Below are 26,749 nucleotides of genomic sequence, written 5' to 3' on the forward strand. Positions count from 1 at the left end.
GACTTCACTGTCATACCATGGAGAAGAAAAGGGGAAACAACCCCGGAAAACACATGACCAATTAGTACACTATGGTGAAAGCAACCATGATATTAAACTTTCAATATAAATTCACTTCTACAGCAATGTTTCAATGACCTGTAACTATGCAGTTTTTTATTCCTCATGTGCAAATTATATTGGTTTCTAAGCCAAGCAAACTGGTGCAAATTACTGATAAATCCAGTGCAAATTGTATGATAAGAATATTTGTCAATCTACATATACGTGTTCTCAATGGAAGGAAATGTTTTATTTCTTTGAGGAAATATATCGCAATTCAATATGTTTTATTAAAATATAAAGAAGAGTAAACAATTTTATTATAGAATCTTAACTACTAGATTTGAATGTTCTGTTTTACTAATGTTTTTCACTTATGGACTAATGCATGTTATTGGGTCTTATTTCTGTTTGTTTATACAGAGTGGTACCAATTAATTCTAAATCATGAAACCCTTGAAATCTTGCCACTGTGCCAGCCTTTCTCATTAAACACAGTAGTAACGTGTATGTGTCTCTTAAAAGAGATGTACAGATAATAATACTAATGCACTTCTTAAGTGGATGTAGTAGAAAATTAAACTGTGCAATGCCTGTTTTATTCCATACTTCCATGCAGTACTGCTTAATAAGGGAATATGTCAGTTCAATCACATGTTCCTTTAGTAAAGGAAAATCCGTAACATATCCTATGTATTGCCATAATCTCTTTTTTAATCCGTACTTTTCACTAAAGGCATAACTATTTGATCCCATAGAATCTAGCACCATGTACCTGTTTTTCAGTGGTAATGTTGTGAGGAATATATCTATCAATTAATCAATAAGTAAGTGTAGACAGTGAAAACTAGTATTTCTCCATCCTGATCAGCATACATGTATAAAATGATGTTATTATTATGTATTCCATTCTTACCAATGAAAAATCTAAATTGCAAAATCAGCAAATAAACCTTTTTATTAGTAAATTAAACTTTTGATGTGATTTTTGTATTTAACCATCTCTAACATATAAAAAAATGCTGTATATAATATCTAGCATGAGTTATGATGTAGTTTTTGAGAGTTCTGACTGACTTCTTTACCTTTGTTACTCTAGGTGCTCATGCGTGCCTTTGCAGAAGATATAGAATGCAGGCCTGGATTTCAGCAAAAGTCTTTTTCAATTGAGCAGCCTTCTGAATTCATAGAGGATGAGCCTGTTGTAACATGTAAGAAATAATGTTTTATTATCTGCAGTTTTCATTTAAAGTCATCCAGTCTCTTCATATTAAGCCGAGAGACATTTAAACTAGTAAAACTACAGAACAAGAGAGGCACATAAGAAATGAATGGAGCCATACTGTACACCAGTATATCACTGGATTAAAAATAGTGGTTTAAACAGATGTTAAACATAAAATGTTCACTTCAAGTTAAAAATATGCAAGACTTCACTAATTAAATGTAAACATTTAGGATTGACTATATAAGCAAGGTCTTAATATATCACAAGAACAGAACAAAATTTGCACTTATTTTTTCTCGTGCATTCATTCTTTGAGTTTTCACTTGGTTAAAACAAAATCCTTGAAGACATTTTCATGTATTGTTACATAAATAATCATACACATGTTCTGTTTTATGAAGTCATCCTACATTGTGTGGCAAATGGCAATTTAAACTATGTTATCTTAAAAACTTTCGCCGCCCCATTAGTTCATTAACTGAGCCTCTGTCAAGCAGAGCCAATGAAGTGATAGCAGGGGTGTATTTTCTGTTACCCATCCACTCGTCAAGGTTTCTCTTGAAGAGTGTTAGTGAGGGGCTCTGCCTAATGTAGTTAGAAATTTTGTTCCAAATCATGGGGATTCTCTGTGACAGGAATCTATCCCTCCAGCATGTTCTATTTATTGTTGTGGTGAGGTTTAGCTCACTAGAGCGCATGACTCGCAGTGAACTGGATTTCTTTAGGTGGAGCATGTCCATCAATTTTGAGTTGGACATGGCTTTGTAAGTCAGGCAGAGATCATCCCTGAGTAAGTGATATGCCACTGAGTACAGCCGGAGTTTTTTCAGTCGGGCTGCATAGGACGTATGTCTGAGGTCAGTAATCCTCTTGGTGAGGTGCTTTTATGGTCTTTCCAGCTGTTGGAAGTGTTTTGTGAGGTACATCCCAAATGGGGCATTGTACTCTATGATGGGTCTGATGAGTGACGAGTAGAAGGACATTATAACCTCTTTATTTCTAGATGCAAACCCTTTAGTAATTAGATGGGCCACATAGAAGGATTTCCTAACTACTTTGGCAATATGATTGTCAAAGGAGAGATTACTATCTACTTGGGTCCCCAGATCTCTTATTACCTCTTCTGTATTAAGGGGGCTTCCACTTATGTGGTAATTCGTGGGTGTTTTGTTTTTCCCAAATGGGATGACTATGCATTTTTTGGCATTTAGCTTGAGGCCATGACTTTGACACCAGGTGTCTGTCTCAGTAAGGCCTTTTTGAAGGATGTCCGTGTCAGCCGGAGAGTCAGTTATGGCTCCCAGTTTTCAGTCATCGGCGAACTTGGTTTGCCATAGTCCTCCTGTGTCTGCCTGTACTTCTGAGAAGTATATGCAGAATAGTAGGGGTCCCAGGACCGAGCCTTGTGGGACACCACTTGTGCCTGGTTTAGAGTCGGACCTGGAGCCCGCTATTCTTACCGTTAGATTTTCTTCACAGTAATTGTTGAAAGGTATATTAACTTCATGACCACTCAGCCCAAAAAAGCAAGATTATTTAGTTTATTTTCAAAATAACCGAGTATTCCTGTTTTCTCTGAGGATATGTGAGTTGAGGGAAAGAATATTAAAGTGCATATTGGTTGTGATTGCAATGGTGTGGGTGCAATCTGTAGAGATTTCTACAATAGCCGTGATGATTAACTGGAAAAGTTAAAGTCAATGAGCTTTGGGCTTGCTTCTTTGTAAGAATACTGTTAGCACACATGGCTTTAAGTATTGTGCATTAGTATGATGCTGACAATATCTGGTATGTACATTACTTTCAGTATGTTTATCCAAGCACAAGCTAGTTGATGAAATAAAGTGATTAGAGAAGCAGTATGAGGAACCGTCTAAAGAAAACTGTTTTTTGAGGGGAGCTGCCTTGCTCTTCTTTAGCCCTGTTATTTAAGGATGCTAACTCCAGATTTGCAGCTGTGTAAAAGATCACACCCGTGGATTCACTGCCATCATACAAATAAAAACTGCACTAGAAGGGTTTTCTATGTAAAAAGGCTATGAGCAAAATGAAATTGATGAGTTCATAGGTTCATATATTCATAGGTGTGTACTAGGCTAATGGCCCTGGAGCCTTTACAAGCCTAGCCCATAGGATTACCTTGGCATCATGTCACCCAACATTAGTTCCTAGTGCCTCTGCCAAGTAGAGCCACTGCAGTGAGATCCCGGGGTGAATTTTCTATTTCCCATCCACTCATCAAGACTTCTCTTGAAGAGGGCCAGTGAGGTGCTCTGCTTAACATGTATGGGAAGTCTGTTTGATAGCATGGGCAGTCTCTGGGTTATGAACCTGTTCTTCAAGCATGTTCTGTTGATTGTGGTAATGAGGCTGAGGTCTCTGGAGCATGTGGTGCAGAAGTATTGGGATTTCTTTAGATGTAGCATTTCTAACAGAGCTAGGTCAGACATGACTTTGTAAGTCAAGCAGAGATCACTTCTAAGTAGGCGATATGAGACAGAGAATAGTTGGATTTTTTTTGAGTCTGTCCATATAGGACAGGTGTTTAAGGCCTAGGATCCTGTTTGTGAGGTACTTTTGCAGCCTGTCCAGTTGTTACAGGTGTCTAGTGAGGTACATGCCAGATGAGGCATTGTACTCGATGATTGGCCTAATGAGGGGAGAGTACAGGGAGACAAGGACCTCTTTCTTCCTGAGTGCAAAACCCTTAGTAATGAGATGTGCCACATAGAAGGACTTTCTGACCATTGTGGCAATGTGGTGGTCAAAAGCGAGGTTGATGTCAACCTATGTCCCAGATCTCTTATAATGCCTTCTGTTTTCAGTGGACAACCATCAATGTGGTAATTCAAGGGAACCATGTTTTTCCCAAGGGGGATGATGACACATTTTTATGGCATTCAGCTTAAGGTCATGGTTCTCTCACCAGTCATTGGTCTCACTGAGGCGTTTCTGTCTCGGTAAGGCCTTTTTGAAGGATGTCCGTGTCAGCCGGAGAGTCAGTTATGGCTCCCAGTTTGCAGTCATCGGCGAACTTGGTTAGCCATAGTCCTCCTGTGTTTTCCTGTACTTGTGAGAAGTATATGCCGAACAGTAGGGGATGTCAACATCACTTGGGGAGTTAATAATATCTCCCAACTTGCAATCATCTGTGAACTTTGTCAGCCAGAGTCCCTTTGTGTTGGCCTGAACTTACTAAACAGGAGAGGACCCAGGACCAAACCCTGTGGGACTCCACTAGTGACTGGTCAGCAGTCTGACTTGGAGTCAACTACTTTCACACTGTGGGTTCTATCTGTGAGCCAGTTTGCAACCCACCTAGTGATATAGGGGTTGATGCCTAGCTTAGTGAGTTTTTTTTATGATTCCTGAGTGGGCAATGGTATCGAAGGCCTTGGTCAGATGAAGGTAGGCTGTATGAACCACTTTGCCTTCATCTACAGCTCTGGTGATGGACTCAAAGAAGTCAACCAAGTTGAGCAGGCATGATCTGCACTTCACAAAACCAAACTGTGTAGAATCCAGAGTTTGGAGATTCCCTATATCCTTGTTTATTAGGTCCATGATGATGCATTCCATAGCTTTGCATATCAGACTCGTCAGGCTAAAAGGGCAGTAATTCCAGGGTATATAGTCACTCATCCTTTGTGGAGAGGGATGACTGTATCAGTGCACCATCTGGTAGGGACAAAGCCTGAGGTGATGCTGTGATTGAACAGGGCACACAAGTGAGGTGCCAATTCACTCAGTAGTTCATGTAGAACACAGCCAGGGATATTGTCAGGTGCCATAGAAGCTGGTATTCTTGGCCGAGGGACAGTGCTGGTTTAACCTGTACACCAGTAATACTGGGTGCTTAGCAATTTACTGGTATTGTGATTGGTCCTTTGGGGAGGGGGAGAAGGGCAAAGTTAGCACTGAATCTGTTGGCCAATATATTGGCAATATATGTTGGCTCGGTATAGCAGGTACCATTGTGCAGTAGCTCAGAGCAAATCTGGGTATTGCCATGGAAATTCTTTATATAACTATAGAAGGCCTTGTGGTTGTCTTTACTATCTGCTGCAATTCTGTTTTCATAGCTAGCTTTAGAGGATTTGATGAGGGATCTCAACCTTTTGTTGAGGCTGATAAGGGAGTTTTTCCAGTCTTGGGACTTCGCCTTATTCTGCATCAGTTTCCTCCTTCTGTTGTAGAGTTTGTTTATGGCAGGGGACCACCAGATAGTCTTGCTTCTTTTTGAGGAGAGCGTTTTGATTCTACTGGGTATGGCAAGATCCATGCATTTCTGTAAGTGTTCGTACAGTGCATTGGTGTATGATTCGGCAGTCATGCAACTATTCTCCATTTGCATGGGTCCCATGGAGTTAGCCACCTCTGTTTTAGGAGCCCAAAGTTGGCAATGGAGAAGTTTTTCATGGTGGTTACCTTTGTGAGGGTGGGGGATAGGAGGGGTGTGGATTTCCAAGGTGATTAGTTTGTGGTCAGATCTAACCAGGGAGGAGTTGACTGTTGGTGTAGAGCAACGGTCGCCCATGTTAATAATGACCAGGTCAAGGATGTTGCTACCTCTAGTGGGGGTAAGAATGAGCTAGTCCAGAGCACTGGAATTAATGAATTCCAGAAAGCACTGGGCAAGTGTATTGGTACATGAGTAGTTTTCTGAGTTAATGGAAGGGTAGTTGAAGTCGCCCAGTATGAGAGTGTTAGGTTTGACCCTAATATTCTCCAAGGGTACTTAGGAACGTGGAGTGTGAGTCTTGGGACATGGTTAGGGACCTATAGCAGGCTATGACCTGAATCGCTGTCTTATCCAATGTTAGCTGCAGCTGAAGTATCTCAGATGCATTAAGTTAGGCTACTAGTCTGGAGGTGTGCACATCCTTTATGAATATGGAAACACCACTGCCTTTGGAGCTTTGGTCCAAGTTTTGGGCTGGAAAGGTGTGGAAGGAGTTTTAGCCTGGTAGTGCAGTGATGCTTTCTGCTGCATTGAACCAGGTCTTTGTTACAGCACAAATGTGGATCTTCTCCATTTTAAGGAGTGCTTCGACTGAGTGCATTTTGAGACTTAGACTTCTAGTGTTGAGCAGCATGACTCTCAGATTGCATTTGTTTGTAGCTGTTACAATGGTAATTTGGTCTTTGGAACACTGCCTAAAAGAGGCACTATAGGGGTGGCAAGAGCCTTGGCCACTATCCGGAAGCCTAGGGGTGACAGATGCAGGCCATCTCTGGCAAAGCATTGAGGTTTATCAATCATGTCATAACAGGCAGACAGATACTGGATCCCCTTAGAATGACATCAGAAACTTAGCCAATTGTTGAAATCAATCATTTTCTGCTTGTACTGTGGTATCATTCTGTGTGATGGTAGGATGCTGCTCAGGGCTAGGGTCATAACTGCCTGGGTTACATAATCCAGGAGCTCCTCCATGTCTCTTTTCATATAGTCCACAGAACTATGGCTCAGGACATTCACAACCATATGTACAATGACAGAGCCATATTTGTTCCTGTTGTTGAGGGACCTGAGTGCATGCATTACGTGGTGGATCCTGGCACCTGACAGGCAGTTGACTGTTACTTTCTCCTTATTCATCCTAGTGAGTGGGACATCAGTGTGCCTCACTATCGAGTCACCTATGACTAGTGTGTTGGGCATGCTGTTTTGCCTTAGGGGCTTTGGTTGAATGGCACACTGTTTAGCAGAGTTATGTGTCTTGTGATTAGTGTTGTGTTGTGGTGGTCGAGTGCACTTCTGCCTTGGAGGTCTCTGCTGTTTGGGTAGATTTTTATTGAGATCCTCTGCAAAGGTGGGTGTGTGGTTTCTGTTTTATGTGAAGGCAGCAATGGGGTAAGTTCTTAAGGGCTATGTGTTCCATGTGGTGTGGTGCGAGTATTGACCTTCTCTTCTTGACCAGCTATTCTGGTCTTAGCTGGAGAGTGTGTGGCTTTCAATTTGGATGTATAAGTGCATCTCTCACAATTCTGAGTGTTGGGAGGTAAGAGGAGAGGGTTGTCGGTATACATGAGGCAGTTGCTACATTGCCTCAGTATGCCCAAGTTCACCAGGTTAATAGGAGAAAGCACAGGGAACTGACCTTTAGACATGCCTGGAGGGGTTGGCATTAATAAATACTGGAGCTGTTTTCTTCTAGAACATTTAGTGCTGGTAGCAGTTTTGTGTGCTACAATAATTGCTACAAGAAGTCCGGTAAAGTACTAAACTGATAAGCTAATACAAGTGCAGGGGAGGAGAGAACTAGTAGATCTAATGGAAAAATTGCAGACTTTGGCACTGCTCCGAAGCTGGATACAGCAACTCTGCATCTGGACTAGATTAGTTACAGGAAAGGTGGGAAACAAGTGCAGATGTCGAATTTTAAACCAGAAAGTTGAAAGAGATGGAAATAAAACTGCCCAAACAGCCAATAAGCTACAATTTCTGGGCCAGAAACCACTCTTCTTGTGGTAGATAGGCTACCTAGCGCTTACCACTCTCACTAATAAGCTAGAATGCTTCCCTCCACACAGAATGGCTTGGGGGGCTCAGAAGCTTACAAAGAGTCCTGCATGCAGCAAATCTGTACCTGGACTAGACTACTTACAGGAAAGGCAGGAAACAAGCAGGAACATGGGCTTTTAAACCAGAGAGTAGAAAGAGATGGAAAACTGCCCCAATGGTCAATAAACTACAATTTATGGGCCAAAAACCACTCCTCTTGTGGTAGATAGGATGCCTATTACTTACCACTCCCACTAATAAGCGACAAGGCTTCCCTCCAACACAGAAAGGCTTGGGGGGGCTCAGAAGCTTACAAACAGTCCTGGATACAGCAAATCTGTACCTGCTAGACTAGTTACAGGAAAGGCAGGAAACAAGCTCAGATTTTTTTTCAGAAAGCTGCTGAAACAGCACTAAAAACAATTCAAGTGCAGTGCAAGCTTGCACACTTGAGTGTGTAGCAGCATTAAAGCAAATACAGCTTAAAAAATGCAGTTTATTTGAAATGTATTCTGAACTAAATTTAATTGTTGTTTTATTCAACTCTGAACAGTTAAAAAGTGCCAAAAATATGCTTATCACCAGAGAAGCACACTCAGCCAGAACACAAGGAGATTTTTTTTGTTGTTTGTTGTTAGTGAAGTGCAAGGGGAGGAAGGAGGGGCAGGAGATAGAACCTAAGTGTGTTGGCCTTCTCAAATGTTCTGTCTGTATTAGGTAGAATGAACTCTAGACTGTGAGGTGTGTCCCAGATCAAATTTACAGTAGGGGCAGGCAACTGCAAAGCCACCAACTAACTAACAGTATATGCAGGAATTTACAAACATGGGCTATTTTAAGTCAGCAAGCCTTGAAGCAATCAAACAATAAACAAGCTGTTAGACTGGTTTTATAAACTTTAACACCACCACAGGAATGGGGGTGGGGGCAGTTTCAGAAGAGATGAGAAAAAAAAACAATGCCAGCAAATATATAAAATTATCCAGTCAGCAAATATATAAAATAATTCAGGCTGGCTAAAATTATGACAATGCAGAACTCTGAAAAGTTAAAGTGCCAAGAATTAGACTTATCAGCGATATATTTCCAGATTGTTTGACAGCCCTCTTCAGTCAGAACACAAGGAGTGTCTAACAGTGTATGCAGGAATTTACAAACAGGGGCTATTTTAAATCAGCAAGCCTTGAAGCAATCAGATAACAAAAAAGCTGTTAGACCAGTTTTATAAACTTTAACACCACCACAGGAATAGGGGGGAACCAGTTTCAGAAGTGATCAGAAACAAAAAACAATGCCAGTAAATATATAAAATAATGCAGTCAGCAAATATATATATATAAAATAATTCAGTCAGGCTAAAATTAAGACAATGCAGAACTCTGAAAAGTTAAAACTGCCAAGAATTAGACTTATCAGCGATATATTTCCAGATTGTTTGAGAGCCCTCTTCAGTCAGAACACAAGGAGTTTCTAATAGTGTAACACTGTATCTAAATGTCAGTCCCAGGTCTTGAATCCAGGAGCCCATACTCCATAGTCAAAGCAATTAACCAGTAAGCCAAGTTAGTGCATTATTCATTTTGTAGAAAAGAAGGGTATTGCTATAAATTAGTATTAAGGCCTTTGTATACTTTCATAATTAAGTTTCTTTTCTAGATTAATGTTCTTCTCCAATAGCTTTTCATTTGTCATGTCCGTCTTTAATAAGCCACACAACACCCAAAGACCTTTGACGACCATTATTGTATAAAATATAAAATAGTAAAACACGAAACTTTATTGAACACAATATACTTCCATTTCTTGTAAATAAATATAAAATAAATAACCATAAGGGCAGCTTAACTGCTCACCCTTGGATAAGCAGCATCCCCCACTTGCTCATTTATCCTTGCAATAACAAGGCAGTGTCCCAGCTCACCTTCAACATTTCACCATTCCAAACCATCACTTCAAACTCTCACCACCTGAAATCCTTAAATATCTGTCAGAGGGGGAACAGAAGAGTGGCAAGCCTGTCCCTCTTCTCTGCCCACCAGACCCATATGGCTGTTTCCTTTCACTCCCTAACCCCACTAACTAAACCCTCTAAAAATAAACCCAAATTTAAATTGAAGAAATCAAGACCAAATTTACTAAGGTGAAACCCATCAGACCTATACGACATGGGATCCCTATCCTCAAACTCCACTTGGCGGATAGTCTGCACCCCCATTTCTTTCAAATGTTTTGCTAAAGTAAAATTATCATATCTCCGAGACCTGTCCATTGCAGAAAAAGTCTTTGCCTCCCTCCAAACTAACCTGGGAATAATCTCAGACCAAATGGGGGAAACTGATGGATACAACCTTTTTAAAGCTAAAAAAATCTTCACAAATAGTATAAACCAACTGTTTCTTCAGAATCATTCCCAAATCATTCCCCCCTAGATGAATCGCCAAAATTCGTGGTAGTCCCAACTGACTCTGTAACATGGTAAATACCTGAAGTAACTGGCTCCACATCAACCCTCTAACACCATGCCAGGTAACCTTCAATCTGAACTGCTCCAAGCCCAGCTTGATGCCATTGCTTCTAAACGCAGCCCGCCTAGCTGCCCAATACAAGAAGAAATGACCTAAGATGACAATCCTCCCCCCACAAAAAAAAAAAATTAACCACAACTAACTCAACCAAAACTTATTTAATATAAGTCAAACATGCATTAGAAGACCACCACCCCACCCTTTTAATAACTTCAATCGAACTGCCTCCCTTCGCTAGATCAGATGCCCTGCCCATCCTGAAAGAATGAGAAGAAAACTTGTCCGCTTCCAAACCAACACTGATAAGGGCCCTTCTCATCATTAAATTCAATTGCTAACCCATCAAAGCTCTACCACCTACTGACGTAAAAACTAAACCTTGAGCCCTTCCTTCTTTAGTCGCACACAGTCTCTTTCCTCACACCACTGGACACATCCATGCTGACCCAACTTCCCTCAAAACTATAGGTGTCCCTCTCCCTTCTTGATCAGTTTTTGATTATCGCAGCCTGATGTGCACTGCCCTTGGCAATATAAGCACATCATCCCACAACAATGAAACCAGCAACTCAGACACATGGAAAGCTCCACAATACATCCATACACTTGTCGTACACCATGCCACATACTCCTCTGAACATCCACATACTCTGCTTAAACAGTTTAGCAACATTCTTAAAATCCCTGTAGTCATCGGCCATCTCCTATCCCAAAAAGGACCTTCCTCTCTACCCCCAACCTTTCCAACCTCACCCAACTGTCCATGACCTATTCCAGTCCTCTAATCTGGCTGACTGAGCAAATATCCTGATTGCTGCCAAAGCCACCCTCACCGATCAAACTGCCTTAACCTGTTTCTTCAGCATGACTAAAAAATGCAGCAACAAGCTTTCCAACCACATACACACTCCTCTTCTGGTAACTGCCTCACAAAGCTATCAAAATCATGCAATGCCCTACCATACGCTTTCCTTGTGGACACTGCCCATGACTGCTGCATCAGCCCGCTGATCACTATTGCCCAATCTGCCAAATCTCATCTGTTACCACCATGGAATCATTTACTGCTGTTGAAGCCACCTGCCAAAACCTGCAAAACTGAAAATGAGACAAGCTGTCAGCTATCTCATTCTTTACCCCTGGCACATGCACCCCTGTTAAGGAAAATTTAATCAACAAACTCTGCAACACTAACTTACAAAGAACCAATAACAATCGAGCAACTTTGGCCATCTTAACCTACAGCACTCTTACCACCTCAATATTGTCCAAATTAAACACTACACTCCTTCCCCTCAAATGATCCTGTCACACCACTGATGCAGCCCAAATCAGCATGAACTCAAAGAAAGCAACATCCTGTTTCCACTCTTCAGACCAATGAGGAGGCCATGGTACTGAGAACCATTGCCCTGCAAAAAATGCTCCCATACCCAGACCCCCCACTGCATCTGTAAACAACTGTAAATCCCCTTGACCTACCCAGTCTGTCAGCCAAAATGCGACCCCATTAAACTGATGTAAAAACTGTGACCACAAAGCTAGGTCCTCACGTGATAACTTACTCACCCTTACCCTGTGGTGCTTTCTCTTCCTTCCTTTCAGTAGAATGGCGAACTACAAAACGTGCATCCTGGATGCAATGCCCTGCAAGCAAAATTCATCAACCCTAACAACCCCATCACATCTTTCACCCAAACATTGCTCTTGGACTGCACCCACATGATTTTCTGCTGTAGACGAACTACCCTTTCCCCTGGCAAATGAAATAAACCTTGGCCTGCATCCACATTCAAACCCAAAAAATCCAGCACCTTCACTGGCCCCTCCAATCTATGTTTAAACAATAGCACTCCCAAAACCTCACACATCTCCACAAACACATGCATCGCCACCTGTGCCCCCTCTCTCCCCTCACCCACTAGCAGAAAAGCATCTAGATAATCTACTGCTCTCTGCCCTTCCACCCTCTGTGGCCATATTCAATGCAAAGCCTTGCTAAACTTTTCAAAGGTAGAACAAGCCACTACACATCCCATTGGCATAGCTGTATCAAAATGGAAAATATCCCCCACTACCATGCCCAATAATGGCCAATCCTCCCCCCACATCAGCAGCAAATGAAAGCCAGACTCAATATCTACCATAACCAACAAGGATCCTCAAAACTTCTAATGATGTGGAACGCATTGCCCAGAGATGAATACGTCACTCTAACATCCTCCCCAGGGATGAAATCATTAACGGAATTGCCTTCAGGATAAGATAAGTGAGGTATTAAGTGAAACTCACCCAGCCTTTTCTTGGGCATCTAACCCAAAGGTCACACTTAAAATTGGGTAAATGGTGGACAATCAAATCGGCCCAACAATCTACCCACCTGGCATTCCTTCTCAATCAACTTTCTCAGGACATCCTCCTTCCCTCATACTGACTTCAATTTTTTTCCATCCTACCATCACGCACCAAAGTAGACTTAGTCGAAAATCCCCTCAAAAAACCTTCAACCAATTCCCCAGCCATTGCTGGCAGCGGATACAGTGCCAGCAACTCACTCAAAACCTGTACATTAATATGTGAATGGATCGCCCGGACACCCCCTAGTTCCTCAAAAGGACACCCCTTTGGCCAAGAAAATTACCCCTGCCACATACCCCTTGTAGACCCATGGGAGGCCCACTCCATCCTCTCCGACCCAGAAAGTAAGTCACCTGGCCCCCAAACTGACTTTCACCTCTGCCACATTGTGTCGCCGAATGAGCACCCATACACTTTGAACAAGCATGGAAGAATCTGCAGCCTGCCCATGAACATCTCCCTGCATTAAAAGCCCAACAAACCCAGGCACCCCCTTCTACTGGCTTACCCATCCCAAAGCTGTCCATCATGGTAGCCAACCAGATATTAGGATGCCTAACTTTCCAATGCATGGATTTGTCAACCGCCTTCCTTTTACAAAACTTCTGATCATACCAAAGCCAAGCATTCCCCACCCATAATCTTTGTGCCTCCTGTATTGTCAAAAAATAGGTTAGCAATGGAAGAGTCAAAGAACTGTCCCTCTCCAACCACACTGCCATATAATCTATAAAGCCCAAGACCCAATTTTACCAAGTCCTTTGCCGAAACTTACCCACCCACCTGCGACTTAATGCTGCCAATGCTGCTAAAAGGTCCTTCCCATTCATCATCTCAGCTTCCATCAAGCACTGTACCCAATCTGCATCAAATAATTCAAAAATATCTACAAAATTCCCTTTCCAAATCTTCTCCTTCACCAACAGCGATATATGCAGAGTTAACAGGATAGATGCACCCTCCTGCCCTAACGCCTGCGTCATCAACCAGCCCCCCAGCTGAGTCTCAACATTTGACCCTACCTCCTCAAAACAGTGGTCCCCATCCCTTTCCAACACTGAAAGGATACTATCAAAACTGAAATCACGACCCGCTTCTTCTTCTTCTTTCGGCTTTTCCCAGTTAGGGGTCACCACAGCGGATCACCTGTCTGCTCATGATTGGCAGTAGAGTTTTACAGTGCTGAGTTGCCAGCTCGGTGCCCAACCTTCTACAGAAGGCACACACATGCACCCACTCATGCCTAGGGCCAATTTAGAGTATCCAATCCACCTACAGCATGTCTTTGAGATGGGGGAGGAAACTAGAGCACCTGGAGGAAACCCACACGACCACAGAGAGGACATGCGGACTCCACCCAGAAGGTACCCCAACCAAGGATCAAACCGGAGAACCTCTTGCTGTGAGGCAGCAATGCTAACCACTGCACCAACGTGGCTGCCCAAAATCACGATCCGCTAATGCCTGCAAACCCGCACCAATTGCAATGCCTACACCTGCACCCTACATGACCCTAGTTCCTCCATTAACTCTGCCCTGCATACCCCACCAACCTCAAACAATCATTCCCCACTACTTGTCCTTCCACTTCCACCCCAGCAGAGATGAACAAATCATTACCTGTTGATGTTGAAGGTGTTATCACTGGTGTCTCAACCTCCATTTTTGTCTCCTCTACTGCCATCGTCTGTCCTGATCTCTTAGATTTAGATGCTCTTGCAATGGTCCCCATTTGTCACCTCTTCTGAGTCTTTGGACCCTGTGAGGTACTTGTCGCAACCTTGTTTGGTAACTCCTAAAACAAATCCTCTGCTTGTGCCACAATACTCGCCCATTTCTGTCTCATCATTCGTGCCTCTGCCATGGTCTCCAACTCACTACCTGAAAAACAAATAGATAACTGTAAGCACATGAAACAAAAAACCCTGATAACCATATCTGGCAGGTCCTGAACTCAGGACCCTATACACTACAGTCTGCTCAATGCATCACTACACCATTTGGCCTGCCAAACATAGATTGATGCTGCAACACAGTTGTGCAGCCTTCAGCCACATCTCAACCAAAAGAAAACATCATACTTCTCCCCTGTTAACACCAGCCATCTGGACCAAACCTAAATATCCAACTGAATCTGTGCATTGGAAAGGCCAGCAACTCCCTAATGCTAGCCACTAACACATAATCTTCCACATGCTGTAATACCAATCTTTTTTCATACTACCCTCCTCAATTGTTTTTTTTATTATTATAATTATAGTGCTAACGCGCATGTGTGCCCTCACTATGGTGCAGAGAGAGACCCCTGAAAGCCATGCTGCCTCTACTCTGCCCAACAAACCCCCAATGAGCACAACAACTGGCTGTTTGGCAACACCCCTTCACCCACTACCGCCCCTGGCTACTTATCCCTGCAGTTGCTTCCAACTACAAACCCTCACATAGCTAAACATCTTTTTTTTTTTTTTTTAATATTTTGCTGTATTAAACAACACCAGCATCGTTATTGTGCATGCATATACTCACGGGCATGAAAAGCCCATGAACCACACTATCTTCAATCCTGTATAGACCACCCATGTCACCAGGGACAAAGAAAACCTGTAACTGCTCGTCTGCTCCACACAACCAGCACTTCCTTGTTAATCAAACGCTTTGGCCCTGACTTACAAGGCCAGTGATCTTTTTTTTTTTTTTTATAATGACAACGACCAAGGCCATTACTGCACATGCTTAGCCAGCTAACGGGCTGTGGAACACTCACAACATGACACTAATACCAATGAACCAATGCCTAACTGTTTCTCAATTAGCCATTCCTACACAAAGCAAAAAAATAAGCCCACAACAAGAACAGTGCCAAAAACAAAAAACACTAATCAGCAATGATATCAAAGGCCCAATAAAACATACTTCATCACACCAAGCTACTGGAAAACTACAAGGTAACCACCTGTCAAACTTTCAACCTCTTTGGGCAAGCAGCAAGATACAGCCATTGCCAACGTAAGTAAGATACCCTAAACCTTGCCAAATGATACCAAAAGACAATCTGTACTACTGAGAAGAACTGTCATTGCTCATCTTTCATAGGTTCATAAGTTCATAGGTTGGTACTAGGCTATCGGCCCTAGGGCCTATACAAGCCTAGCCATAACAATTCCCTGGATGTTTCTACCCACAATATTTACTTCCCTGGACCCCTGTCTAGCAGGGGGACTGACATGATTCCCGAGGTGATTTTCCTATCTCCCATCCAGTCATCAAAGTTCCTTTTGAAGAGGGCCAAGGAGGCACTCTGCTTGAAATGTATGGGCAGTCTATTCCAGAGTATGGGGAGTCTGTGGGTCAGGAACCTATCTCTCCAGCATGTTTTGTTTATTGTGATGACAAGGTTTAGATCCCTGGAGCGTGTGGCTCTGAGGGATTTCTTTAAGTGGAGCATGTCTAACAGCTTAGGGTTTGACATGGCCTTGTATGTTAAGCAGAGATTGCCTCTGAGTAGACGATATGCCACAGAGTATAGTTGGAGTTTTTTTAGATGGTCAGCATAGGGCGTCTGCTTTAGGCCTGTGATTCTTTTAGTTAGTTAATTTCTGCAGCCTTTCCAGCTGTTGCAGATGTCTTGTGAGGTACATACCAAATGGGCATTGTACTCTTTAATGAGGGATGAGTACAGTGGGATGAAAAGCCCATAGTGATGACGTGTGCAACATAGAAGGATTTGCTGACTGTTTTGGTGATGTGGTTATCAAAGGTGAGACCACTGTCCACCTGTGTCCTTAAGTCTCTCATCACACTATCTGTGTTTAGTGTATTGCCACCTATATGGTAATTCATGGGTATATGGTTTTTCCCAAAGGGGATAACTATACATTTCTTGGCATTAAGCTTGAGCCTATGGCTCTGGTACCAAGCATCTGTTTCTGTAAGGCCCTTTTGTAGAATATCCACATAATGTGGGGATTCAATAATGGGTCTCAGTTTGCAGTCATCTGCGAACTTTGTTAGCCAGAGTCTCTTAGTGTTGGCCTGTTCTTCAGAGAAGTAGATGACAAACAAGAGCGGTCCCAGGACTGAACCCTGAGGTACTCCACTTGTCATTTGTCTGGAGCTGGATTTGGAGTCGGCTACTTTTGCAATCTGGGTTCTGTCAGTAAGCCAGTTTGCAACCTATCGAGTGAAATAGGGATTTATGCCCAGCTTAGTAAGTTTATCTATGATTCCAGAGTGGGGGATGGTGTTGAAGGCCTTGGCGAGGTCCAGATAGGCTGTGTGGACCGCCTTACCCTCGTCCACAGCTCTGGAGACTGATTCAAAGAAATCAATCTGGTTCATGAGACAAGATTGGCCCTTCATGAACCCAAACTGGGTAGGTTCCAGTGCTCGAAGGTTGCTAATATCTGTGCTTATAAATTCCATGATAATGCTTTCCATGCCCTTGCAGATCAGGCTCATCAGACTGATGGGATGGTAGTTCCTGGGATCCAAGGTGGATCCCCCCTTGTGGAGTGGGATAACTGCAACTGTGTGCCACTCAGTGGGCATGAAGCCCGAGGTGAGGCTATGATTAAGCATCACACTTAGGTGAGGTGCCATTTCATTTTGTAGTTCATGTAGTACACAGCCTGGGATGTCATCTGGTCCCATGGATGCTGTATTCTAACCTTTGGAGAGTGCTGTTTCTACCTGTGTGGCCGTGATTACCGGAATTTTAGCCATCTTTTGGTATTGAGATGGGCCCTTTAGAGGATGAGAGGGGGGTGAAGTTGGCACTAAATTGATCTGCCAGGATATTGGCAATATCCTTGAGATCAGTATATTTAATGCCATTATGTTGCAGCATACCATGCATACCTCCTTCCTTCTTTTTTATTATTATCATTCATTTTTCTTTTTTTTTTTTTATACAATGCCCCCACCCTGCCCTTCCCTCCACTATAACCAAACCCTAAGCATCCCCCCAACGAGAAAAAAAAATCCATCCTTAATGTATCATAAGCCATCCTGCCCACACAGAAACTGCACTGTCTTGCAACCACCCAAGGCCCACCTTACTCCTACAGGTCATCTGAGGCGTGATCCTACTTCTACATGATCACACCAAATGTGACTCCCAACAACTAAATCCCACCTCAAAAGCCTTCAGGACCCACCCCCAAACCTTACCTTACTTCCTTCCTTAAGCTCCAACCTGCTTAACCCTTTCTTGCCTAATCTTTAAAGCTCACTTACTACAACCTTACCTACTTCTTCTTTCTTAAATTTCAGCTGCCCCCCCTCCATTAAAGATGTCCCATGACAATTTTGTCTGTTCCAAACTTTATATCTATTTTGTTCTGTTAAGGTTTAAGTGAATTATATACTTATTCTTGTGAAATTTCTCCTCTGCTGTTTAATACATTTGGCTAGATTCCAAAAGACTTGCTTCCAGTGTAAGTATAGCCCTGATTCTGAAAGCCTCAGTAATATAATAAGTTGCCTTACTAAACTGGTGTGAGAATTTTACAAGAATAAGCTGTATTTTATACACATAGATATATCCTCCATTTTCAAGAAACAAAATGTCATAAATACACCCCCTCCCAGTACAAAACCATGAGCTTAAACAGATGGTCTATAAGACCTAGACAATCCACCAGTGTTCATTTTGGCCAGCCTGCTAAGTGGAACATTTGTTGAGATATAATAGCATAATTTTCTTTATTTATCCATTCATGTGTAATGGGGCATGATGAGTCACTTGGTTAAAGTACCAAGCTTACAATTGGCATCTTAAAGAATTAAAAAAGATAAACATGTTGCAGCCAATCATTCTCATTTGATGCCTGAATATTTTTTTCAGCACTATTTTGCTATAGTCATCAGGGATGTCCTTCCATATCACTGCTGCAGTATTCATTAAAGAAGAGATGTTCCAACCCAGCCGGCCTATTGCTAGGCCAGTATAGATGAGCTTTAAAGGCATCTATTTTGCACTGTATGTTACATTTATGCTCCCTACACTGAACATAGGGCATAAAAGTGAAGTACAGATCCAACTACCCGGAACTTCTTTTGTTGCCAGTTCGAATGCCATTGTTGCCAGTAGATTTGAACATTTCGTTGCTGTAATGACTAATTTGGCAACACCAGATAAGTGTCCTGTTGGGGTTATTTTTATTTTTATTTTTCAATTTACTTTCTTGGTCTTGCATTTTTTATCACTACCTATAGTTCATGTTATCTAAGAAGAGAAAATGTCAGTGTGGGAGGCAGGTTCTCCTTAAGGATCATCACAAACAGTGTCTTTTTTGTTTGGGCACTTCCTACAACCATACCTCTTGCAGCATCTGTAAGGCATTTGTGCCTATGACCCTCAGAAGCCAGTTCTCTTCCCTAGCCATTTATCTTGAAAACCAATGGCTTAGACAGTTAGCGCAGGGTACCATGGCAGACTCATTTAACCCCAAGATACTCCCACTTTGTAAAAACAAAGTCAAGAAGTCTCAGCTGGATTCTTTAGATGCCCCTCTAAAAGCAAGTAATAAATCTGTAGATCATTCTGTGTTTACATCAGAGTCCTCTGCTGTGACCCTGCTAGAGGATGGTATGGATCCATCTTTCCATGTCCTCTGAGGCTTTGTGTCTGCTCTGGACATCTAGGGGAAACTGTGGTTGATTATCTTGGAGGAAGAAGATGCTAGAGGGATTCTGCAGATATTGGTCCAGGAATTAGTTTCAGGTTCTCTTCTTGAATCCCATCAAGGGTCAGAACCTCCGGTATATATTAGGCCTGATGTGCCCTCTAAGAAAAGACAAAGACTGCAGCATTTTTCAGTCTGTCCTAAGGATCCTGAAGGGGAATGGCAGGAGTTTACTCAGGGCTTGTTCTCTGCCTTAATGGCTCTAGAGCCTCCACAAGAGGTTTCAGTACCCTCTCTTCCTTGGACCTCTACCCCTTCTAAATGGTTTAGGGAACCAGATTCCTCATATGAGGATTCACTGTTTGGTGAGGGGTCTTTGCCTTATTCTTTACAGAAGCCTTCACCTTTGGCTTATGGTTCTGATGATGTCTGTTAATACTGAGTCTTCTTTCAAGGAATTACATACATACAAATATTTCAAGCACGGGCATTAATACCCTTCTAGCTTGCCAATATACCAAAACACTTGTTGACATAAGTATCCAGGTTGTTCTTAAACATATCTAAACTACTACTTGCTTTAATGTAATTTGGTAGTCTGTTCCATGCATCAGTTACTCTGTCAGAGAACCAATTAGTACACTTCTCATTCCTTTAGAATCTTCTACATAGGTTGTCTAATGATTCTCTAATACTTTTTGATAACTGCAGACATTCCCAGAGGTAGTTGTCTCTAAATGCCCTATATACCTGAATAAGATCTCCTCTTAGATATCTGTAAGCGACACCGTATAAGTTCATATATATATATATATATATATATATATATATATATATATATATATATATATATATCCTATATAAAATAATCACAAACCTGGATCTACCCATATACCCAGGTCCTTAAGTGAGTCTACAGTTCGATCACTGTGTGCTGTGTTAAATATTCACCTTTCAATTTATCTCTCCCAAATCTTATATGGTTAATTTTTGATGTAGTTATCAGCAAGTTATTCTCCTGTGCCCAAATGGTCAATTTAGTCAAGTTATTTTGCAGACATGTCTTATCTGCAACACATAGGTTCATAGGTGTGTACTAGACTAATGGCTCTAGAGCCTTTACAAGCCTAGCCCATAGATGTGCCCTGGCATCATGCCACACAATGTTAATTCCCAACGCCTCTATCAAGTAGAACCACTGGAGTGATCCACGGGGTTAACTTTCTATTTCCCATCCACTCATCAAGATTTCTCTTGAATAGGGCCAGTGAGGTGCTCTGCTTGACATGTATGGGAAGTCTATTCCAGAGCATGGGCAGTTTCTGGGTTATGAAGCTGCCCCTCCAGCATGTTATATAGATTTTGGGAATGAGGTCGAGGTCTCTGGAGTGTGTGGTGCAGAGGGATTGGGATTTCTTTAGATGTAGCATTTCTAACAGAGCTGGGTCAGACATGGCTTTGTAAGTCAAGCGGGGATCACTTCTTAATAGACGATATGAGACAGAGAATAGCTGTAGTTTTTTAGAGTCTGTCCATGTACGACATATGTTTAAGGCCTTGGATTCTCTTTGTGAGGTACTTTTGTGGCCTTTCCAGCTGTTGCATGTGTCTAGTGAGGTACATGCTAAATGGGGCATTATACTCAATGATTGGCCTAATGAGGGAAGAGTAGAGAGAGATGATGACCTCTTTCTTCCTGGATGCAAAATCCTTGGTAATGAGATGTGCCACATAGAAGGACTTTCTGACCACAGTGGCAATTTGGTGGTTGAAGGAGAGGTTGCTGTCAACCTGTGTCCCCAGATCTCTTATAACGCCTTCAGTGTTCAGTGAGCTCCCATCGATGCAGTAATTAGTGGGAACTGAGTTTTTCCCAAAGGGGATGACAATGCATTTTTGGGCATTAAGCTTAAGGCCATGGTTTCGACACCAGTCATTGGGCTCAGTGAGGCCTTTCTGTAGGATGTCAGCATCACTTGGAAAGTTAATAATGGTGTCCAGCTTGTAGTCATCTGTGAACCTGGTCAGCCAGAGTCCCTCCGTGTAGACCTGGACTTCTGAGAAGTAGATGCCAAACAGGAGAGGACCCAGGACTGATCCCTGTGGGACTCCACTCGTGAATGGTTGGCAGTCTAACTTGCAGTCTGCTACTTTCACACTGTGTGTTCTATCTGTGAGCCAATTTGCTACCCACCAAGTGAGGGTTGATGCCTAGTTTGGTGAGTTCATCAATAATTCTTGAGTGGGGAATGGAATCAATGGCCTTGGCCAGATCGAGGTAGGCTGTATGAACTGCCTTGCCCTCATCCACAGCTCCGGTGACTAACTCAAAGAAGTCAACCAGGTTGAGCAGGCATAATCTACCTCTCACAAAACCAAATTGCATGGGATCTAGAATTTGGAGATTCTCTATATCCTTGTTAATTAGGTCCATGATGATGCGCTCCATAGCCTTACATATCAGATTCATCAGGCAAATGGGGTGATAATTCCCAAGGTCTGTAGTTGCTCCCCCTTTATGGAGAGGGATGACTGTAGCAGTGGGCCATTTGGTGGGGACAAAGCCTGAGGTGAGGATGTGATTGAACAGGGGACACAGATGTAGTGCCATTTCACTTTGTAGTTCATGAAGAACACATCCAGGTATATTGTCAGGTCTCATGGAAGCTGCATTCCTGGCCTTGGACAATGCAGCTTTAACCTGTGCTGCAGTAATGCTGGGTGCCTGGCATTCCTCCAGTATTCTGACTGGTCCTTTGGGGGTGGAGTAAAGTTGGCACTGAATCTGTCAGCCAGTATGTTGGCAATATCTGTTGGCTCAGTACAGGAGGTACCATTCTGCAGTAACTCAGAGCAAACTTGGGTGTTGCCATGGAGATTTCTGATATAACTATAGAAGGCTTTGTGGTTGTTTTCAGTGTCTGCTGCAATTCTGCCTTCATAGCTAACTTTAGAGGTTTAAATGAGGAAGCTCAGCTTTTTATTGAGGCTAATAAGGGAGATTTTCCAGTATTGGGACTTCATCTTTTTCTGCAACAGTTTCTTCCTTCTGTTGTAGAGTTTATTAATGTCAGGGGACCACCAGATTGGCTTTCTTTTTTTGGAGGAGAGTGTCTTGGTTCTGTTGGGTATGGCTAGTTCCATGCATTTATGTATGTGTTTGCACAGGGCATTGGTGTATTATTTGGCAGTCATGCATCTATTTTCCATTGACATGGGTGCTGTGAAGTTAGTCACCCCTGTTTTAGGAGCCCAAAGTCAGTTTGGAGAGGTTTTTCATGGTGGTTACCTTTGTGGGAGGTGTGGGTGAGATGTGGATTTCCATCGTGATTAGTTTGTGGTCGGATCTAACCAGGGAGGAATTGGATACTGGTGTAGAGCAATGGTTGCCCATGTTTGTAATAACCAGGTCAAGGATGTTGCTTCCTCTAGTGGGGGTAAGAATGAGCTGGTCCAGAGCATTGGAATTGATGAATTCGAGGAAGCGTTGGGTCAGTGTACTTGTCCATGAGTAGTTTTCCCAGTTGATGGAGGGGTAATTGAAGTCACCTAGTATGAGACTGTTGGATTGGACCCTAATAGTTTCCAGAGTGCTTAGGAATGTGGAATGTGAGTCTTGGGACATGGTTAGGGACCTATAGCAGGCTTCATAGGTTCATAGGTTCATAGATTAGTACTAGGCTAATTGCCCTTGTGAGCCATTTTAAGCCTAGCCAATTATCCCTTGTGAGACTCAAGCCCTGTACCTTGTGTTTGTAAGGCAAACACCTTAACCATTAGGCCACCCTCCCAACCCTAACCTTTGACCTGAATCACCGTCTTAGCCAATGTGAGTTGTATCTGTAGTATCTCAGATGTGTTATGCTGGGCTAGTAGTCTGGAGGAGTGCATATCCTTTATGAATATGGAGACATGCACTGTCTTTGGAGCTTCGGTCCATGTTCTGGGGCTGAAAGGTGTGGAATGAGTTATAGCCTGTTAGTGCAGGGGTGCTTTCTGCTGCTTTAAACCAGGTCTCAGTTACAGCACAAATGCCAATGTTCTCCATTTTGAGGAGTGCTTTGAGCAAGTGCATCTTGAGATTTAGAGTTCTAGAGTTGAGCAGCATGACCCTCAGACTGCATTTATTTATAGCTGTTATGGTGGTAATTTAGGCTTTGGAACATTGCCTAAAAAGGCACTATAGGGGTGGCATGAGCCTTAGCCAGTATCTGGAAACCCAGAGGTGACAGATGTAGGCTATCTATAGGAAATCATTGAGGTCTGTCAGTCACATCATCCCAAGTAGAGAGATACTGGATCCCCTTAGAATGACACCAGAAACTTAGCCAATTGTTGAAATCAGTAATTTTCTGCTTGTACTGCAGTATCATTCTGGGTGACAGTAGGATGCTGCTAAGGGCTAGGGTCATACCTGCCTGGGTCACATAATCTGAGAGCTCCTCCATGTCTCTTTTCATGTAGTCTAGGGAGGTGCATCTCAGGTCATTCACACCCACAGGGACAGTGACAGAGTCATACTTGTTGTGAAGTGACCTGAGTGCATGTGTTATGTGTCAAATTCTGGCACCTGATAGACAGCTGCCAGTTACCTTCTCCTTATTCAGCCTAGTGCATGGGACATCAGTGTGCCTCACTATCCAGTCACCTATGATTACTGTATTGAGCAAGCTGTTTTACCTTAGGGGCTTATTTTGAGGGGCACACTGTATGGTTGAGCTATGTGTCTTGTGGTTTGTGCTGTGTTCTGGTGGTTGAGTGCATTTCTGCCTTGGAGGTCTCTGCTGTTTGGGTAGATTTCTATTGAGAGCCTCCGCGAAGGTGGGTGTGTGGTTTGTGTTTTTATGTGAGAGCTGTGGTGGTGGGTGTTCTGGAGGGCTACGTGTTGTATGTAGTGTGGTGCAGGTGTTGACATTCTGCTCTTTACCAGGCATTCCAGTCTTGGATTGAGAGTGCATGGCTTCTGATTTGGATATATAAGTGCATCTCTCACAAGTATGAGTGTTAGGAGGTAAGAGGAGAAGGTTGTCTGTGTACATGAGGCAGTTGCTACACTGCCTCAAAATGCCCAAGTTCACCAGGTTTAATAGGAGAAAGCACAAGGAACTGACCTTTAGACATGTCAGGAAGGATGGTCATTATTAAGTACTGGGGCTGTTTCCTTATGTATTCCTTTTACAGGAAAAATGTCACTCAGGGTGTCTGAGTCTGTACAGAGGACTGCCAAACACTTGACGGGAAACTAATATGTTATTGTTGTGTCTTTCGACTTTTCCCGGTTAGGGGTCGCCACAGCAGAACTTTGGTCCGCTAATAATTGGCAGTAAATTTTTATGTGCCGAGTTGCCAGCCATGACGCACAGCCTTCAATGAAGGTATGCCCATTCACGCATGTCTCCACACAGAAGACGCTCTAGCTGAGAATCGAACAGGACGACATCTTACTGTGAGGTGACAATACTACCACAGCACCACCACCGCAGTCGGGAAACTAATACGTAGACCCTGAAAATTTAAGGATGAAGTATTTAGGGAGGTATTCTGAAGTTAGAAAGAAATCAAGCAGTACTTACTGAAAAATAAAAAAATTAGCTTTTCAAGAATGATGAAAAGAGGGGAGTTGCATGAATGGCTACTGCCTGGTTACTACTAATGCTGGTCTCAGCACAGCTTCACTCTGTTGGGAAAGAATACTCCTTTGCTTCTTCTCTCACCATAAGCAAAATTTTAGCACCAATCCCAAGAAGAGAAGCAGGCCACGGCCTGTTTGGTGATGCAGTCTTGTCCCAGATGATGCAAGGGTCTGGTTGCTTGTAGCCTTTTTCTGGTAGATGCCTCGAATATTAACCAGACCAATCAGGTATGTTAAGCATAGACATTCACTCTCCAACCAGAAAGAGTCAGGAATCAATGCACTCAGCTCCTGCTCTCACCAGGATCAGAATATAAGCACAGATTCCATGCTGTCACCTATAAAGCAATTATTAAGCTTTCTGATGATCAGTAGTCTCCAGTCCTCAGTCAGTTTACCCAATTTCAATTTCATGTCATCTGTATAGATATATATATATATATATATATATATATATATATATATATATATATATATATATATATATATATATCCACACACACACACACACACACACACACACACATATACATATACTGTAGAACACCTCTGATGAAAAAGTTAGATCTGAAAGATACAATCTAAACAAGTGAGAGCCTAAGACAGAGCACTGTGGGACACGCTGACTGTAACTAAGGATTTTGCCTGTCCAGTTGAGGTATGATACTTGCCATATCCTATTTGCAGCTATCCATCTTATCAAGAATACATCAATACCTAGATGTACTAATTTATTGATCAGTGTTTTGTGTATGACCCTGTCAAATGCTAAAGGTAAATGTATATAAATTACATCACAGCACACTTTTTCATTCACAGCTATTATATTATTGTTATAGAACATCATGCTACAGGTGGTAGTAGATCTGTTTTAAACATATGCATGCTGATATAGGGTTTCCAGTCCCAACCCATCCAATTTTTACAATAATGTATGCAATATTACCTTTTCCATTATTTTTCCACATCATGAAAGTAGACTTAAGGGTCTATATCACTCTGGGTTTTTCCTGCTTCCCTTTTCCTTTAAGACAGGTTTAAAAAGCCCATGTCTCCAATCTTGAGGAATCTTACAGTAAGTTCTGGCTGAAGTGTTCTCAGGTCATTGTTACTAATTCTGTCTCCTCCCTGTGCTTTGTTTGGATCCAGTTTGCAGTTCTTTTCCAATATAATCCATTATCTGAGGTTATCTGGCTGTCACAAGAACAACTTATCACCCCTTTTGTGAAGCCAAACTGTTTTGCATAAAATTTTATAAACATATCTATAATCTGTTGTGTCTGAGAATAAATTTTAGAATCTGCACACAGTTTATCACTTTGTGTGTCTTTACTCTGCCACATCTTGTGTATCTTTAAAAAGGTTTCCTATTACGCTCAATAGCTTTATATAATTTTTCTTCAATTTTTTCTTGATCTTGTCTCACACTATGCTTAATCTGTTTGTCCAGCTTGTTTATTTCAGTTTTCAAAGCTATAGTTCGATCTCTCTTACATTTCATATATATTTTTTTGTCCCTCACCTTAATCAGATATGCCTAGATCCTAATGTTAAACTTATTTTTGATTTTTTGCACTCATTTTGTCTTTCAGAACTTTTCACATTCCAGCTGCAGTTTTTACACTGAACACCTCATTCCAGTTAATTTTACATATTGACTGTTTTGCTTCCATTTAATCTGTAATTAACCTTTTGTGCACTGGCTTAGATTTCAATTTGGCAGAATTATCTAGCAACAAATTAACCTTTATAACCCCGTGATCACTGCACATCAATGGTTCTAAAACTTGCCTTGGAGTACCAGTAATTTCTTTAGGAACACATACAATG

The 26,749-nt window shown here is 42.2% G+C and overlaps 1 protein-coding gene across 1 annotated transcript in view; it reads left to right on the top strand.

The window, feature by feature from the left end:
- CDH13 (cadherin 13) overlaps positions 1–26,749 on the top strand; it is a 3,439,935-nt gene that overhangs the window by 388,412 nt on the left and 3,024,774 nt on the right. The window contains exon 2 of the mRNA XM_044088622.1: positions 1,142–1,253. Within this exon, the coding sequence (XP_043944557.1) occupies positions 1,142–1,253 (112 nt within the window). The remainder of the gene's footprint in view (positions 1–1,141; positions 1,254–26,749) is intronic.

This window comes from Protopterus annectens, chromosome 11.part0 (assembly GCF_019279795.1).
Source record: "Protopterus annectens isolate FY-2018-M chromosome 11.part0, PAN1.0, whole genome shotgun sequence".
Lineage (NCBI taxonomy): Eukaryota > Metazoa > Chordata > Ceratodontiformes > Protopteridae > Protopterus > Protopterus annectens.